Here is a 19602-nt window from a genome sequence, read left to right on the forward strand (position 1 = left end):
ATTTTCAATTGGTGTGATGGACGTATATAAACGAGCCAAAAAAAAGCTACATTGTATGGATGTGCGGTACAATTCGGTATTGCATATATATATATATATATATATAATATATGTATACTTGTGTATTTCTATTTTCAATTGGTGTGATGGACGTATATAAACAAGCCAAAAAAAAAAGCTACATTGTATGGATGTGCGGTACAATTCGGTATTGCACAGTCAATGACGTATGATCATTCGTTTACCTTTATGTAGATGATGTGCAAGTCAATTCTCATACACTGGAGCACTTGAAAATTGATTTGCAGCATGTAATTATTTCTATTGTATAGTTTTCATATTAGAAAAGCAGTCATTGTTTTGTTCTCAATAGCTCCACCGGTTGAGAGCACATTCGTTTCTTAACTATTATGTATGTTGGGGCATGGCATTGCGTATTGATGCACTCAGGCGAACCCGCATAGTTTGAAACGACGTTGCATTCTTCTTTGATGTTGTAGTCGCCATTGACTGCGAGCGAGGAAATAGCCTTAGCTAACACAACATCCGCCCACTTGGACCCGATTAGCGTAGATATGTTTGAGATATGTTTGCGCACAACGGCATCGAGATCATCCTCCCTTGTTGGTGATGGCGACAGTCTAATTTTGTGGCTGACAGATGAGATTGACTCGTAACTTACATCTGGTGCCGTCCGTATTGTCGGTCGACACGCACACGTCACGATAATGATAAATGAACTTGCTGTAGCACACAATTGTAAAATTACTTTATCTCCAAAGGGTACGCCAGACCCTGTCATCCGTATTTAATAATATATATATTAGTAGGGCGCCCATGTAGAGGCATCAGACTAGCCAAATATGATTCAACTCGAACCGGAAGATACTGACAGATAAAAACGGCACTGCAGGATATAATTGATAATGTGTTTATTTAGCAAAGGAGGATCAAACGTCGCCGACATTCCCAACCGCGGCGATTCTGTAAGCAAAAGTACTTCGCGTTTCTAAGTTACTGTCACCCAGCCGCCCGAGCTGGGACGTAGTTGGGCACAACCAACGAATGTTCATCCAAGTCGCACGGAACGACGTAGTGACTGGGTGATACAACACCAAACCGACGTCAGTTACACGGCAGTCGCAGGTGCACTCTCGGCCTTAATTTCACTTTGGGAGGCGGCTGGTGTGTCCGCGCTGGCGATGGCCTTGGGCTCAGACTCGACCTTCACTTTCTTGCTCTCGCCATCCTCAACAGCCGCACTTTCCTCCTGGGTCTCCTCACGGGCGCGCTTTGAGTCGTCGTTGTCTCTCTCGTTGTTACGGTCGTTGTTGCGCCTGTCATTGCGGCCACCTCGTCCCCCTCGACCGCCTCGCTTGCCGCCTCTGTTGCCGCCTCTGTTGCCGTTTTGTTGTCTGTTCTGCGCCATCTCCGCTCTGTGCTTCCATCGTGCAGCCTCTTCGGCACCCTCTAGGGCCCGCGCAGTGATTGTATGTTCACTATCATTCTCGGTGAATTGAAACGACTTGTCTGCGAGAGCTTTGACAAACTCTTCGGCCTGACCCTTGTCGAAACGGATGACCGCTTCGTCCGCCTCTGCCTCTCGAGACACGTGTGCACATCTGAAAGTCTCCGTGGCGTTGATGGCAGCCTGTAAATACATAAACAGAATTATTTAGTAAACCGTCAGAAAAGAAAAAAAAGCTGCAGAAATACCCTACTCGCCTATGTATATAATCGCAGCCACGTGCGCGGAAGTAGTTCATAGACCAGCTGCTGCACAATATTGGCAGCAAAACAAAAGTCAGACATCGTTTAACCCACTGATGTAGATATCCATCCATACCTTGATCTTAAGAAAGCTGAAATCTGATGGTAGACCCTTAACCTCAACCAGAGATCCTGGAACCTCCACAGACCACTGAAGCTCAGGCTCTTTCTTTTCGCTGGATTGTGCGCCGTCTCTTTTGTTGTGCTTCTTCTCCGTGGGATCAGGAAGTCCTGCCTCGAGTGCCAGTCTCTTCTTTTCAGCGAATTCGGCTGTTTTAACTGTAGAGTAATCCTTCCTGGTTATGGAGAGAGCACAACAAACCGATCAGTGACAAGAATCTTACGAGAACACAAGATTGTGAACTTATCCAAAAAGCAACTTAACTCGATGTTCCTTGGCTCGAGAATTAAATAGAGCCCGCAAAACTGCGCAGTAGTAAGAGATATGGAATTCCTGTGGGACTATAGTAAAGCCCAATCGATGCCAAGAGAATCACAAATAATGAAACCCCTGTCAAAGACTCAAGCTATGGTAGTAGCGCCGCTGCTTGTGGATATGTATGCGATCTCCTTGACGTACGGCTATTGAATTCCAACATGTGCAAACTGCTCGGAACTCTGCTTTGTCCGCTATTGATCATGTCATGACCGACCACACTTTACCTGCTGATATCTCAACACATGTGACAGGTCGAAGGCTAAGACAACCAGACGGGATGCAACAGGCACAACATGCAGTTGTAGGCGATCACTAGCACCAAGGTAGAGAAACGCACGCGACTGATGAGAACACGTTCTAGTCACTGGCTGAAGAACATAAACCCGGCGATTAAGTTCTCGTCCATCTACTTGCACACACCTACTACCTTCCAACTCTGCACACCCATACGCTCGTAATAAACCAATTTAAGATAATTAGGTACACAGGTAGTATACACTCCAATATGTAGCTAGACATACCAGGTTTTGACCTCAATCTCCTTCTCTTCTCCATCGATCTCGATCGTGTGCTTCTCAGCTACAACACGTTCCAGCTCCTTCTCTGAAGCCCACTCGACGGTACAGCTATCTTTCTGTTTGTTGGTTTCATAGTCTCTTCTGGTCGTGACTTTCTGCATATCACCTTTGGGGCCCCAATACGCCAAATACTGGTCGATGGAGAAGTCGGTGGGGAAACCCTTGGCGTACATAGTGCGAGATCGGGGATCGTACGAGGTTGGGACGGGCTGCACGCGTTTAACTTTGGTTCCCTCTTCGTTTAGAACAATAAGGTCCTTGTTAGCTGACTTCAAAGCTTCAGCGATTTCTTCCACATTCTTGGCAAACTTCATAAGTCGATTGAACGTAGCCAGTACAGACAGATCGACCCATCCCTCGGCATTCTCTTTCACCTTGGCCAAAAGAAACTTGTCCTTGGAGATGTTCGAGTCCGAAAAGTAGTACTGAAAAGAAAAAGAGCAACAAAGACGATACGAAGTGAATAAAGGAATGCCAAAAGGGTGTGATAACATTTGTAAGCATACAATATCCTACTCGTTGCATTAAGACGCATACTATACAGAACACACAATACAAGCAACCCTCGAACAACTAGAAATCATTTGAATACAACATAGTGGGCGAGAAAATACGGCCAACGCTGAGAATTATAATTCCTTTCCGTCTACGTAGAATCTTCTGAAAGCTAGCGAAATAGCCGTACGATACCAGTTATGAATGTGGACACAAATCTGCTGAAAAAAAACTAGATCTTTCGGAGCCTACTGTATATAACACGCCCTTCCTCGTGTTGGAAGTAGAAACTTATATTTTCACATTCGTTTTTCATCGCAATTGAGCTGTAAAGGCGTCATGGGGTGCTGTAGTGAACTGTACAGCATGCACAAACTTTATAATACATACTGGTTTGCATTCACACCTTAATACCTTTTATAAGCAGAGATGATGACGACAAAAAAATCACCAACTCAGTCTCTACTATGTCTGGCAAACGCCAGGAACTAGTGATGATTATTCTTATGCCCATCAACCTTCTCTAACAAATAGCCTCAGATAGAGACAACCAATTTTCAAAAATCCGCTACCAGTTTCTTAGATCATCATATCATACAGTAATAAAACGAACGTGCCACACATTGTGATGTAAATTGAGAAAGCGGGCAAAAACGAGTTACAGCTCGAGCTTGCCACACTTAGAGCCTCTCTAATTAATTTCGCTTTACCCACGCACGTATTTCCAAAGCGGCAGAGAAATAGCCAGAATTAGTACTCAACGGGTGGGTATATGCACAATCATAAAACTCTCAATCGACTACACCGATACAGTAACAGCACAGAAGTACTCCACTGTCGAAAGTATACATAGCTAGATGTAAATAACTCTGCGACACATGTAGTTCAAGCTAGATAAATTCCAAGAGGAATATCACTCACAAGCTATAAATGGTCGGACAAATGCTGCAAACCACCAGATTACATAGCTACAAATACAGAGACGTGAGGTGGAGGAAAACACACACATAATATATATATATTTATATATATATTTTATATATATATATATATAAATATACATATATATATATATATATATGTGTGTGTGTGTTAGTATGTGTGTATATTATATATATATATATATATATATATATATAATGTATGTGTAACCGTAAAACACAACAGGTGAATTTGCTTGATGTACAGTAAGAAACCGCTCAACTACAAAAAATATTATTACCTCGACCTGCTTGCAGATTGCTTTCGTTGATTTTTCTGACAAAGTCATGTTGGATATGTGTTGTTTCGTAGGATAGGAACGGTGTATATGTGGATGTTTGAACAGCGATAGATACTATATATAAAATGGGATTCTACTACAACAATCGAACACGTTGACGCACGCACGTTTTACATAGCTATTTACTATGTAATATTGCAAAATGCCCACGATTTTGGACAAAATGTTAAATGTACCTCGTGTGGGACAGTGAATGTGACCACCAAATCTCACAAAGTCCGAATCTCTTGATTACCTGGGTCAGTTTTGTAGCCTCTTGTAGGACAAGAATCTCGAAATGGTCCACTCTCTGGAGTCTGGACTCTCTAGAAAGACCTGATCTAGAGACACATAGTAGAGCCTAGTAAACACTGATTTGGGCTGGCGCAGGGCCCAAAAAAAACCCGTATTTTTTGTATGTACTACAAATTTGTAAGTCCAAAACGTACCTCAAGTCCAAAAATACTACCGGGGGGGGGGGTGCCAAGCCGCCAACGGCCAACCACAGAATCAAATCCGAACCGCCTAAAAAAACATTTTTTTAGATAGTAGGCGGGAATCGAGATAAGAAGAATATGGGGGTTTTTTTAACACGTAGTCCCCACTCCTCGGTGACCCAGACTCCCAGTGAGTCTCCGAAAGACCCAGTTGGCCAGTGACTCCCCAACTCCCCTGTCCTCACTCCCCACAGGACCACATGTGTCGTCGAATGAATGTTTTTTTTAAAAACAAATAAAACAAAAACTACTGCCCATGGCAGTAAGTATGGAGCCCATCTAACCTCAATAAGTTGGACGTTTTTACACGAGAAGTAAACGTTTGATTTTTATCGGTAGCTTTTGATAAATAAAGTTTTCTAACTCTTTTATTTGGGACAAAGTGATTGTCAAATTTTTCAAATGTGCACTCGATAAGTAGTCCTACCGTTGCAACTTTGGGCCACAAAATGCTTCAAAATACGATATTAAAGTTTCTTACACGTGGTGTAAACTGTAAACTGTAAAGTGTCATCATATTTTGAACGGACCAATGAACAGACGTTTCTAAAGGTTTCGTTCTATTGGTTGTTCAGATTCGACTTCGGTGGTGTCAACTGTCAAGTGTCAACCCCTGCAATTATATGTATACCCCAAATGTTTGCCTCCCATCACAGTATTTCTATTTCCCTTCGGGGAATATAATATGGCTGAACTAAATTGCGCTGAGGGTCCTGGAGGGCTGGTTAGCTGGGGCCTGGGTGCATGGGCCTGAGGGGCGGGGCCCGCGGGGGGGAGGGGAATGGAAATCATGAAATGGATAGCGTGACATTGTAGCTGGTGAGTGGTGACTGGTGGTGACTGGTAGAGTGGTGACTGGTAGAGTGGTGACTGGTAGAGTGGTGACTGGTAGAGTGGTGACTGGTGAGTGACTGAGTGGTGACTGGTGAGTGACTGAGTGGTGACTGGCGACTTGAGAAGCGTGATGATTGTGAGACTGTGAAGTGTGAGTGTACTGACTACTGACTACTGACTACTGGTAAATATGTACTGAGTCTGTAGTCTATACTCTTAACTCTCCAGTCTCCAGTCTCCAGTCTCCTCGTGTATTTTTTTTTAGATGTTTTTCAAGCGTCCGGAACTCCAGTTAGCAATTTTGATTATAATTGGCTGAGTTTGCACACTTTTTAAAATTCTGACCGAAATCAGCCAATGCATTTTGTGTGTCTGGCAAGTATCAGTTTCGACTTTTCAAAATTTGATGAAACCAAGCCTTCATTAGTTGATTTTAAAGTGCTCTGGGAGATAAGTTTACCACATCTGGAGCGATTTAATAGGTTTAGACTATCGATTCCGTTGTTATGCTGCGCCTCACTACTCTAATTATCACTGGAGATTGGATATATTTTTAAACCCCCACATGATCAAATCTTGATTGCAGCACTATAGGGTCATCCATTCTTCTATGATTTAAAAAATTGGCGTTATATATTTTATTGTGTGCAAATTAAGTCGCTGATTGCCGGTTGTCCCCACAAACTCTGTGGCACTTCTGGGTTGAATATACTCTAAATATACTCATACTCTGCTGAGTCGGTGGACTAAAAAACTGTATGTACCAACCAAAAACGTCATGAATCGATATGACAAATTTATCTGTCTGTACAACAGTACATATTTGTTTTAAGGGGGTCCGACTCCTGGGGAAGGTGTTTACTGTTTTTTGTTTTTTTTTGAACAAACATATAAAACAAGCAGTGTACCTCTAGTCCACTACTCTCAGAGAGAGACTGGGTCTGGGCCTCTGGAGTTTGTGTTCCTTTGCCACTCGGGGCCTGGCCCATGGCCGCCTCTACTAAATAGTAGTAGAAAGTAGGCCCCAGGGTTCTGGGGCCCTGGGCCCAGGCCCAGGCCCCTGGCTGGGGTGTCCCACTTGAATCACGGACTCGGCTCCTGTCAAATCACAAATCACAAAACGATCTCAATTATTCATTAATTTTTACTATAACTGTACTGATAAGTTTTTATTAATCGCACTGGCGAACATCGGATCACTACAAGAAGTAGGGGTTACGTGTGCGTAGTTATATATGTACTTGCCTTTTTTTCTTTTCAAAACCACATCATTGCGATATTATCCGATTTCTCTGTCATATTTCTCTTACATGCATCTCAGCTTGAGCTTGTATTAGCGTGCAACATACCTTACCCATAGACGTCATCCAATACCACTTCCGATCGCGCACTTCTCATATAACCAACATGAGCGACTCTTCGAGCGCCGTCTGTGTCTCCGACGGTGATGACATTCAGAACCCCTCTTTGGCTGCCTTTATCACTGCCTTAGTATTCAACACAGTTTTGTCGGCAATATTCTTGTGCTGGTTCTATTTCTGGAGGCCGAGATCCCCAAAAGTATACGTTCCGCGACAACTGAGCATCGTGTATGTTATTCATAGGCTATAGCGTGTAGTGTTTGTGCGTTGGCATCTATTTGTCTGTAGATCTGTATTCGCATTGTAATATTTACTGGTAGATATCGTAGGGGCCTCAGATATATGCCAAGTATCACCGATTGGAGTGCACGAACTTGCTTATGCCTCCTGGAAATGCCACATTTACTAGTTATCGTAAAATTCCCATCAGTATCAAACATCGCCGGCTGAAGTATATGAACATAATTTAGCCTTCTTCTAATGCCATAGCATCACTGATGGACATGTATCACATGTCACGCACAAATTCAATTGCGATTCATACCCTATATCCTTTGTATACATGATTGCGCAGAATATATTCATATTTTGGGTGCGTTGCAAAAACATGTTCTGTGTCATATTCGGTTGCGACGCACCATATATGTTTTGTGTCGCATTCGGTTGCGATGCATTATTATACGTTCTTTGTTATATTTAATTCCGATGCACAATAGGGCTGTCTTATCGTAAGATTTGTACGCGTGTTGTGTATATCATTTGCACCGACCGACTATCACCGAGACTCTAAACTTGCATCCTATATCTTATATATAAAGGAATGTGCTTGGTACTCAATTATGTAATTGGCCGAATTTATGTAACATGTCGCTTATGTCTTTGTCTTTTTTTAATATACAGCACAAAGGATGTACCGAAATTACCATATACGCACTTCTCATGGCTGCCGATGTTCTGGAAATTTGGCGATGATGATGTATGTTTCAGTGTTGTTTTGTTTGTTGCTTAGTTTCTGTCCAAGTGAAACTTATTGCACGTGATGTGAAGAACTACTCATATTCCCCGAGTACTGTTGGAAGACATAGCTCTCGTGTCTATCAAGAAGGCTATGACAAAGCGCATTAAAAAAAGCATATATGGCATCTGTTGGGTTACGTATGTTAAAATGTGTATATATATATATATATATTTACATGCGTGTCTATGTGTATGTGTGCGTACGTGTACATATATATGTGTGTATATATATAATATAGAAATCTACATATATATATGTATGTATATATATATATATTTATATATTTATATTTATACATATATATATATATATATATTGTAGAAATCTATGTGTTTATAAAATTATATGTGTATAAATGTATATATACAAATATGTACATATATATATATATATATATTTATATATATATATATATACAAATTTGTATATATACATATCATGTATATATATATGTGTGTGTGTGTGTATGTACGTATGTGCGTATGTATGTGCCCTAGATCATACAAGGGTACATGTATATATAAATATATGTGGATATGCATATATATAGAAACGGGTGAGTGGGTCGGTGGGTGTGTATTGGATGTATGAACGTATATAAATATATATATATATGTACATGTATGTATTTATAGGTATATGAATATATATATATGTGTGTATATGCATGTAATATATACTGTAAATAAACTTCAATAAAAAGGTATAATTGTTTGTTTATTTTTAAAATAAAAATAACAATCGTGTCTATTTTGTAGCTGTAGGCTTGGATCTCCATTTTATCGAAGTAACAATATACATTAAATATGAGGGAAATAAAATTTGTAGCCCGTCTAATCTACTATACTTTATCGGCTGTACTTTCTTCGATTATATGAGAGCAATTATCTCTTCACTTTAGCTAGCTTTATTATGAAACACTTTAACTGGCTATATGATACATAAAAACTACCTAAACCCTTCGAGTACACGGATATTAAAAGTTATGCGCCTTTCTTAATTAGATATGGTAACTTCGTGTATCTTATCTGACTCACACGTGTAGGTCTGATCAGTTATCCTTGTCGTCAGTTGTATGCTCTGTTGACAATTGTGACTGCTTGTGCGAGGTAGTTCATGTATATGTCCCTATTGCTCCCACACTATTAGATGCACATTACAGTACCGCTATTTAATATGCCCGGCAGTACACTCTGCCCTTGCATATACCCCATCCTATCCAAATGCCACACTGCCTTTGCTTCTACCTCATCTTATCCAAATGTCTCTAAAGCCATGTCCTGATACTCTTATCAACACATATTCATTCATCAGTAGAACCACCTAGTAAGTCTCTAAATGTACGTATGTGTTCGTTCTAGACATACCTCAAGTGTTTTCCTGTCATCGGTTTATCCGCAGATTCTATCTGCCGCTGGCTTGGATGCCATGATGATTTACCGCGTGGTGAAAATGTTCGCCGTGATCTTCCTCTGCTTCTTCCCATACGGTATGTGCATGAAGTTATATCGAAATGTTTCATGATTCCGATCATATTCGAAATTGATATCGAAAGTTTCATAGATTCAATCTTAATAAAATAAATTCGATCATAATCAAAGTTAAATACATCGAAAGCCTATATATATCCGATCATTATCAAAAAGCGACCAGTTTTTCGGTTTTTACTGACTGATAGTCGTGTAAGGTTTTACATAGCTGCCTGCTCATTCTACTTTCTCACCCTATCAAACAACCAGGTGTTATTGTATTGATCCCTCTCAATGTGTCGGGTGGCAAGGGTCTAATTGAACTGGATGCACTCACTCTGGGTAACATCGATGATGGTAGCGCAAAGATGATTGCGCACGCCATCTCGGTCCTTCTCTTCACCGTCATCGTCATGATACTAATGCATCGCGAATACAAATACGTATGTGTACCTGTGTTAGTATGTCTGTGGCGGTAAATATGCTAGGGTACCTATTGCGTATATATACCTGCGTTAGCTTGGCTGGATTTGTATGTGTTGGGATTCATTTTTATCGTGTGCGTTGTATAGCAGTTGCTGCGACACCGTATAGCAGCATATTCACCTTACGAGGTGGCTTCTGTCTCTTGCCTGTGTGTTTCAACTTGGATGGAATAGCGTGTACACTTCATATACTGTCTGCAAACGTCAATAAAGTATGTGCTTCGTCACAGTGAGCGACCAAACTGCATACATTCAATACCTCACAGCGAGCGACCATACTGCAAGCATTCAATACCTCACAGTGAGCGTCCATACTGCATGCCTTCAATACCTCACAGTGAGCGTCCAAACTGCATGCATTTAATACCTCACAGTGAGTGTCCATACTGCATGCATTCAATACCTCACAGTGAGTGTTCAAACTGCATGCATTCAATACCTCACAGCGAGTGTCCATACTGCATGCATTTAATACCTCACAGTGAGTGTCCATGCTGCATGCATTCAATACCTCACAGTGAGTGACCATACTGTATACATTCAATACCTCACAGTGAGTGACCATACTGCATGCATTCAATACCTCACAGCGAGTGTTCAAACTGCATGCATTGAATACCTCACAGTGAGTGTCCATACTGCATGCATTCAATACCTCACAGTGAGTGTCCATACTGTATACATTCAATACCTCACAGTGAGTGACCATACTGCATGGATTCAATACCTCACAGTGAGCGTTCATACTGCATGCATTTAATTCCTTATTCCTCACCTTCGGTAGACCACAAGTTCACAAACATGCTTCAAAAGTTCGTTTGTGCACCTCTGGCACATCTACGCTCATCCATCTTTGATTGAACTCTTCCATGTCACCTTTCCTCGCCGTCCACAAACGCCCACATAGTACGTGCTTCGCAGACAGAGAGCGTTCCTGCTGAAGGACGACCACTGTCACTCTGCACTGGTTAAGGATATTCCTAAGGAGGATCTGTCGGAAGGGTCCATCGCTAACTTCTTCAACAGCATGTTCCCCGATAAGGTATGTGTAATCTCAAGACGAATATCCGAAGCGTGCATATGGGGTGCATGCTTCCAGTTCTTGTGCCCGAGTTTTCGGGAAATCTATCTGCAATCACGGATGTGTGGGGATGTATGTATTTGTGTGAACTATTAGGATATGTGCGTTTGTGAGATACACAACCTGCAATGTTATTGATTCTTACCAATCTTTTGTATATTGAAACATATACAGAGGTTGTATCGACACTTTCATAAGCGTTCTGTCTTATTGTATCATACACATACAATCAATACCATCAGCATTGAGCTCAGTGTCATTTCTGTCGGTGCCCGTGGCTTTGATAGTTTTTTCATATGCACTATCTCTCCACCCCTGCGTAAGTTCTGACAAGTGCGCCTTTATCTGCCAATAGGTCAAGCATGTCGTCGTGCACAAGAATCCGGAAGAGTGTGAGGATCTATTTCAAAAACGAGAAGTGGCAATGCGAAAGTTGGAGCGTGCGCTTTGGACTAAGGACACCACTGGAGAAGAGCCCCAGTATGTCAGCAGTACCTATGTATCTAATGATATATATTTGTGTGTATATGTGTATATTTATATTTACAAGTGTGAACATACGTATATGTGTGTTTGTGCGTGTGCGTGTGCGTGTGTGTAGTTTTACCATTTTGGAGAGTCATCTGTAAAGCTCTTGTACTAAATTTTTGTAAATCGTGTAAGACTTTTTAAGGCTAGGGGTGTGAATCATTGAAAAGGGGCCCGGCTTCGACGCACGGGTAGTCTTTTTGTATAGTGTATTCTTCAGCGTGTGTGTATGGTAGCATGGTAGATGGCTAAAAATCTTACCCATTTTCACTAGTCATTCGGTCACATGTATGTTATGATTTTGACAGACGTATCCCGGGATCCGGATAGAATTAAGTTTACTATCTCCCTGTTTTCGGTGACTATTTACAGATGTGTGTTTGTGTGCACATTTGCCTATGTGTGCGTGTTTATAGATTGTGGTGGTGTGTGACGTATTTTTGAGTTTCTAGTGACCCCCGTTAACCATGTGGTACCTTCTTGTATTTTATATGCATACCTTTATGAATAAATAAATATACAAACATGCCCTATCATGTCTGTGTGTGCGCGTTCTACGCTCATCTAACCCTCATGTTTTTGCCACAAGTAAAATATCATTTGTCACATTATTACATTGTGCCTATAGCATTCCTCCACGTCATGTTCTTTAGTATAATTAGATGAAAATTTTGCCTCCCGTATGTAGACACCGCTTGGGTTTCTTGGGTTTGTTTGGTGAGGAAGTGAAGTCCGTGCCTTACTGGACTAAAGAATTGAATAGACTCAACGAAGAGCTGGCTGTAGAGCAGAAGAAGGAAAAGACCGCCAATGGTGCTGCGTTTGTAACGTTCACGGATATGGAGAGTCCTTCTATAGCCACTCAGGTATGGTTTTGGCTGCATAGTATGTATGTATGTGCATGTTGTGTGCATTCATATATGTAGTGTATCAGGAAAGTATCGACTGTTGCATAATATATACAGTCACGATATAAACAGACTACATAATAGACACTAGGGTGTTTCTAGAATTATATCCTATACTACCCAATATTCTGATAGACTACCCTATACTTTATTATATCATTTATTCAGACAGTCAGACTCTATCTCAACACTGTATAATTACAGTGTGACCAGTTAGGTAAAAAGATTTATCTATTGATGAAGAAGAACAGATAAAATTGGATTTGATTAGAGCAGGTGAACCGGAGATATTCTCCTGGTTTGTAGGCCGGTGTCACTATCGACTATTATTGTAAAGTGAGGTTTTATACGAAGTTTGATCTATCTGTACTGGCTAGTAACGCAGAGAGATGATTTGAATATGAGGAGATAATACATACCCACACACCCGTGGACACGTCTCCCTCCTGTCGCGACACGCCGACATTTCTTAGACTCGCGCGCATACGTCTGGATTTAATTGAATGTACTCACGACAGTGAACTTAATTGTAAATGTGTTTATGTACAAATATATGCAGGTACTCGTCCGAGACAGTGAGAAGGTCTACCAGGTTAGACCGGCCCCGCAAGCAAACAACGTGTACTGGTATGTGTGTGTAGCAATTGGATTGCCACTTGCTAGTTACGAGTGTGTACTCAAATGAGTATCTACACATACTGGAGGCCTGATGCCGCTCCCGCTTTCGTACCATGTTCGAGTCACGTTATGGTTATGTGTAACATTTGTCTCCTACACCACATTATGATTACATACATTTGTCTCCTACACCACATTATGATTATATACATTTGTCTCCTACACCACATTGTGATTATATACATTTGTCTCCTACACCACATTATGATTATATACATTTGTCTCCTACACCACATTGTGATTATATACATTTGTCTCCTACACCACATTATGGCTATATACAACGTTTGTCACCTACATTCTCACGACTGATTTGTTCTCCACATCGTCCGTATTTGCAGGCCTAACATGGGCCAACTGGAGCGCTACAAGCCGTATCGCTCGCTGATCATATACCTGATCACTTGGATGATTGTTATGCTGTACATGATCCCTATCGCGTTCATCCAATGTATGTATACATATATATATATATATGTGTGTGTGTGTGTGTGCGCCCATTGGTTTGACTGCCGCCGAATTATATATGGTTTTCACATCGACCTTGTCACCTACTTTTCCTTTGAAATCGTAGCTATGCTTTATATGAATGTATCTTATCGATTTCCCACAAGTACTTGCATATATTTGTACATGCAATTATTTGCAATTAAACTAAATATCGTGTGTGCATCCATTTGAACTCAAACGTTTGCGTGAGTGTCTAGGTATTGTATCTATTTCATAGACGCCTAGGCATGGCGATATTGGAGAGATCTGTTGGGGGTTCATGTTTTGGCCACGACACGTTTCTCCGTGTGGTCAGCAATGAGACCTCTCGTATTCATCCATTCGTTGACTTGCGAGCGTTTATATATTTTGTTTGAGTGTATAACCCTAAAACGTTGTTTGTGTGTGGTGTGTATATATGTTGTTTGTGTGTGGTGTGTATATATGTTATTTGTGTGTGGTGTGTATATTTGTTAATTGTGTGTGGTGTGTATCCATATTGTTTGTGAGTGGTGTGTATCCATGTTGTTTGTGTGTGGTGTGTATCCATATTGTTTGTGTGTGGTGTGTATCTATGTTGTTTGTGTGTGGTGTGTATCTATGTTGTTTGTGTGTGGTGTGTATCTATGTTGTTTGTGTGTGTTTTGGTGCTGCGTGTGTTAAGAATCCTGTCGTGTGCAACCGGGCCTTTTTTGTGGTCCTGGCGGGTGATAGGTGGATGCCCAATCAGATCAAACTTCACATCTATGTTCTATAAACAACCACCAATGTCATGGCTCTTTCAGCGCTGACGAATCTGTGTGCGTTGGAGGAGCAGTTCTCGTGGATCACACCCATCATCGACGCCATCCCATTAGTCAGAGGTATCCTCGAGGGTGTCATGCCCACGCTGATTTTGACCATCTTCTTGGCCATTCTTCCACTCATTTGCAGAGGTATGTTCAAACATCTGCCTCAGTCAATGTGTAAAGGTTATTCGTATGTAATGTATGTACGCATTCGTACGTGTCTCTATTTGTGGTTTTCCAATGTATGTACATTCGGGCCTCCGACGTGTCATTCTCGTGCGTATTCACGTGTCTGTTCAAGACCGACCTGTGTGCCTATCCCAAGCACGACAAGTCAGTATTTTGCACGGTGTTATTCCCTTTCGCGCAATCTTTCTACGTGCGCTGTATACTCTCACTAGGTGGCAGATTATGTGTCAGTAAAGTAGTGGTCTTTCCCGCTACAAATCTTCCCGCTCACCTTTCTTCCACATATAATGTTCTTGTTCGATTTCATTGTGCCAGGACTGACCATCCTGGAAGGCAAAGACAAGCACAGTGACCTGGAGAAGGGCACCTTCGAGAAGCTGTTCTATTTCTACGTCATCAACGTGTTCATTGGTTCCACTGTGGCTGGCGGTGCGTTGGCCACGGGTCAGGAGATTGTGGATGATTTCAATGAGGGCACGGGCGGGTTTAACTCTGTGGTTGATCCTCTGACTGAGTCCTTGCCGGGAGGTATGTACTTGCATGTACCTTGACTCTTCCGCCAGATGTTTAGCCTTTGACTAAACCCCATACATCCTATATTCCAGCTGGTCAGATAGACTTACTATACCTATATACATTCAATTCCGATTGTTCCGATAGACTTACTATACCTATACCTACTCACACGTACCAACCTTTCCATCCCACCCCATTACTATTTCTATACCTACTCACACGTACCAACCTTTCCACCCCGCCCCATTACATTTCATTTCATTTCCAGTTGCGAATTTCTTCATCAATTTCATCATGCTGAAGACGGCGGGTAGTTTCCCAGGTGTGCTTGCGGATATTGCAGGGGGTGCAATCTACTGGATTAAGATGAAATGGCTGGCCAAGACTCCCAGGGAGAGGGCCGAGGTCTGGTTCCCCAAGGCCAAGATCAAATATGGTAAGAATGGGTGCATATGTCTGTGCGTCCGTAGGTTTATGGAGGTGTGTATCTTTAGTGATAAGTGCCTATTTACGAATAGGGGCTAGGGTGTGTGGTCACTATTGCTTCTCACAGAATAAAGGTCTACGGAATGAATTCAGTCAGTACGGCTGCTGATGATCGCAGTTTCATTTGCGATACTTCTCCGTTGTAATATATCAATTCCTGTAATATATTTGTATAAAGAAAGACGTACAAGTTTTTATCAAGCGTGTGGTGCACATTTCGACTAATAATCGTATATTGTGTGTATCTGTATCTATATTTGCATGTATATTTGTGTAGGTATATTTGTATGTATATATATCTATATATGTGTGTGTGTGTGTGTGTGTGTGTGTGCGTGCGTGTGCGTGTACGCGTACGAAAAGTCGCAACAAAATTGTTTTTCGGAGTGCAAGCTTCTTTTTTTTTACACACACTCCACCACCAGCATGTTATTCAATTCCTACGTAATCCCGTACCTCTTCCTTTTCCTTAACACTGAATGAGAATGCTCCAATTTCGATCTACGGCCCAATCGTACGGTGGTATTGTGTTTGAGTATGTACTATCAGTGTAGTGTACATATGCGCCATGTGGTGCTGTAGTCATGTATTTGCCGGCGCTAACTGTGAACAACCCTTCATCTCCAATGCACAGCCAAATCTTACGGTGATATCATGCTGGTGTTTATCATCGGAGTAACCTACGCGTCTATGGCATCGCTGATCATCCCGTTCTGCATATTGTACTACGTGTGCGCTATGTTCACCTTCAAGTACGAGGTCATGTACGTCTCTCAGCCCGTGCCAGACTATGAGGTGTGTTCCAAGAGAGTGTATGCGTGTGGTGAGGGTTGGAAGTGCGTGTGTGATTTCGCTACGATTATTGAGCACGTGATTGTATGTTTTTATATGTGCGTGTGCGTGTCAGCTTGTCGACCGTGATCGTTCTCTGATACTGCTCTTTACCGGCATGTTCCCACGCCATCGTCTCTGAATTTTGTCTTCCTCATGCATGCTTGTACCTTCTGACAGTAACAATTAATCTCCATCCTCAGGGTTATGGAGAGTTCTTCCCAATGGTTTTCAATAGAACGATGGCCAGTCTTATTCTGTACCAGGTATAACTCGGCTTTGGAAATTGCTGTTTCAACTATATGTACCACGCTTGTTGTGCTCATGGAACATTGGCAAAGGTATACATCTGGCAAGTAACGTCCCTCACTCTGCACATTCAAAAATTTATTCACGCCGCTACAATTTCCCACTGCCCTTCTAACCTCTACACGGTGTTTGGGCTACCGTTCGGCATACTTGGCAAAATAAAACTCAGATGTTGTTGAGTTACCATGCGATGAACTTACCAACGTCGGAGTTTTACATTTTGACCCTCTCTGTGTATGTGTGTGTGTGTCGCTGTATATCAATCCTGTACATCCACTCCATCCTAAGGTGGTGATGTTTGGATATCTGGGCGCGAAGGGATCTGGGTGGGCGTTCGTCTGCCTGCCTACGATCATTGCGACTATCCTCTACTGGAGGTTCACCAATAAATGGTACAGCCGACCCGCCAAGTATCTGCCCCTCAACACTGCGCTAGGTAGGTATTATGGTTATTATATTTGTCTGTATTGTTGCTGTGTTTATAGTGTTGTCAATGTGTCTGCAAGTACAGGCATTCTCCTGCACATATATGAAGGTATCAAGAGTGTGTTGTGTGTTGGGGTGTCCCTTCGTGTATTGAGAGAAACGTACCATGTTGAGTACTACTTTTTGTCGATGATCCACCAGTAGTTGGTTCGTCGAGTGTCAGTCATCCTTTCATCATGGCGCATGATTCGTATCGGCTATGGACATTTATATATATATATATATATATTCCGTGTAGCATTGTAGTGAAAATGGTTTTAGGGCATTTTTCCTCAGTATGTGGCTGTGTCACAATCTCTTGCTATCGCCGCAAGCATATAACTATACCCTCTGCTCACCTCTCACGACCATGCCTCTTCTTACTTCCCATGCTGAGATGTGTGTGCTCGGAAGACTTCTCGGACTATTTCATTAACACACGTATTCATATGCACTCCTTTATGCAGTGGTTGACGAGGAGACGCAGGACGGAGATGCCGCACCTGAGCTGCGCAAGGACACCTACGTGCAGGAGTGTCTCAGATCTGCGCCCACCCGCCCATTCGGTGCTGACAACCCTTTTGCGAAGAACTTTAATACGTAAGTAATCAGACATGTGTATGTATGTAGAACTTTAATACGTAAGTAATCAGTCATGTGTATGTATGTAGAACTTTAATACGTAAGTAATCAGACACGTGTATGTATGTAGTTAAGTGGTATATCGCCTGTATCACTGTGGTTGAGTGGGAGTTTGGACCTTCAACAATTCAGTCACATGCGTGTATTAGGTTGAACATGGGAACAAATGAGGTGTTGTTGGTTACTTGACAAAAACCCAAAATTCCGTTAGCACTTTTTGTCACGGATACCGTTGTTTATAGTCTGCTCGCGTATGCGTACATTGATGTCTGTCTCTATATACCAATTCACGTGAAGGTATGTATATACATATCAGACAGATATATATGTATGTATGTATGTATGTATGTATGTATACGTACGAGTTTCTATGCCAATATATGTGAAAGTATACTACGAATCTCTATGTAGCAATGCATGTGATTGCTTGAATATATATATATATATGTATTTATTTATTTACATACATATATATATATATATATATATTATGAGTCTCTATACACCATTATGTGTGCAAGTACGCTAAGTTTGTCGTCTTTCTGTGTTTTGTGTTGCTAGTTCTACGCTGGCGGTCTTTTCTGTTCGGTGTTACTAACATTAAGCTATTTGTACTTTCATACTGGATGTACTATGCGCAGGTGTCATCAAATAGAGAAAGAGTCTCAGGCGAACGATTTCAGCAATATGTGGGGTGATCAGACTCGCACAAAGGATGTGGACAACATCGATACGGAACAGGAGCTTGTCGTCGGCAGTCACTCCGGTAAAGTGCTGCCGCAGAGGGACTCTCCCGAAAACCTGAAGAAGGCAAGCGTGTAGAAAGTACACGTTTGAAATGGAAATACTTATGTGCAATAGTATATGCGCGTATCTGTGTGTATGAAAGGCTGTGTTTGTAACATGAAAGATGAAATAAAAGTATATCAATATTCAAACTTCCAAAGTCGTTATATATATATATATATATATACATATATATATATTATATTATATCATATATACATATGTATATGTATATATGTATATATATATACTTGCACATTATCTTTTTTAGTCGTATTTTATTAGATTCTTGCCACCCAGGCTTAATAGTATTTGCCAGCATCACCTGCCCAGGACTGTTGTGGTACTTTTGCTAAGTATAGTAACAATGGCCACGATTCAGTAATATAGCAAGCCGTTGAGTATCTCCCTCCAACAACTTTCGTGTCTTTTTGTGCAGAGCGGTATAAATTCTCCAGGACGGTCCTATTTATAGCCTTTAAGCCTTTATACTATTTAAGCCTTTATACTATTTAAGCCTTTATACTATTTAAGCCTATATACCAATAAGGGCCGTACATCACCTTCGGCATCTCTTGTGAGTAAATCCGACACGAGTACCACCAGTGAATCACACACGTTGCCTAGCAACACAATATATATATATATATATATATATATATATATATATATATATATATATATATATATATATATATA

At 41.4% G+C, this 19602-nt stretch overlaps 2 protein-coding genes across 2 annotated transcripts; one reads left to right on the plus strand and one right to left on the minus strand.

The window, feature by feature from the left end:
• Nucleotides 1–37: 37 nt before the first annotated feature.
• On the minus strand, nucleotides 38–4638 carry SARC_05106 (hypothetical protein). The gene is made up of 4 exons (XM_014301036.1): nucleotides 4505–4638; nucleotides 2731–3212; nucleotides 1847–2066; nucleotides 38–1651 (listed from the first exon to the last, which is right to left on the minus strand). Exons 1-4 carry the CDS (start codon nucleotides 4550–4552, stop codon nucleotides 1130–1132), a joined length of 1272 nt encoding a protein of 423 aa, XP_014156511.1. The 5' UTR covers nucleotides 4553–4638; the 3' UTR covers nucleotides 38–1129.
• A 2361-nt stretch (nucleotides 4639–6999) lies between these two features.
• SARC_05107 (hypothetical protein) lies at nucleotides 7000–19044 on the plus strand. Its single transcript, XM_014301037.1, has 17 exons — nucleotides 7000–7463; nucleotides 8136–8211; nucleotides 9655–9742; nucleotides 9993–10165; nucleotides 11115–11249; nucleotides 11644–11768; nucleotides 12505–12682; nucleotides 13284–13351; nucleotides 13744–13853; nucleotides 14677–14826; nucleotides 15184–15396; nucleotides 15653–15820; nucleotides 16505–16665; nucleotides 16905–16967; nucleotides 17299–17446; nucleotides 17943–18075; nucleotides 18759–19044. The coding sequence occupies exons 1-17, from the start codon at nucleotides 7282–7284 to the stop codon at nucleotides 18937–18939; spliced, it is 2352 nt and encodes a 783-aa protein (XP_014156512.1). The 5' UTR covers nucleotides 7000–7281; the 3' UTR covers nucleotides 18940–19044.
• Nucleotides 19045–19602: the final 558 nt, after the last annotated feature.

Source organism: Sphaeroforma arctica, assembly GCF_001186125.1.
Source record: "Sphaeroforma arctica JP610 unplaced genomic scaffold supercont1.314, whole genome shotgun sequence".
Taxonomy (NCBI): Eukaryota; class Ichthyosporea; order Ichthyophonida; genus Sphaeroforma; species Sphaeroforma arctica.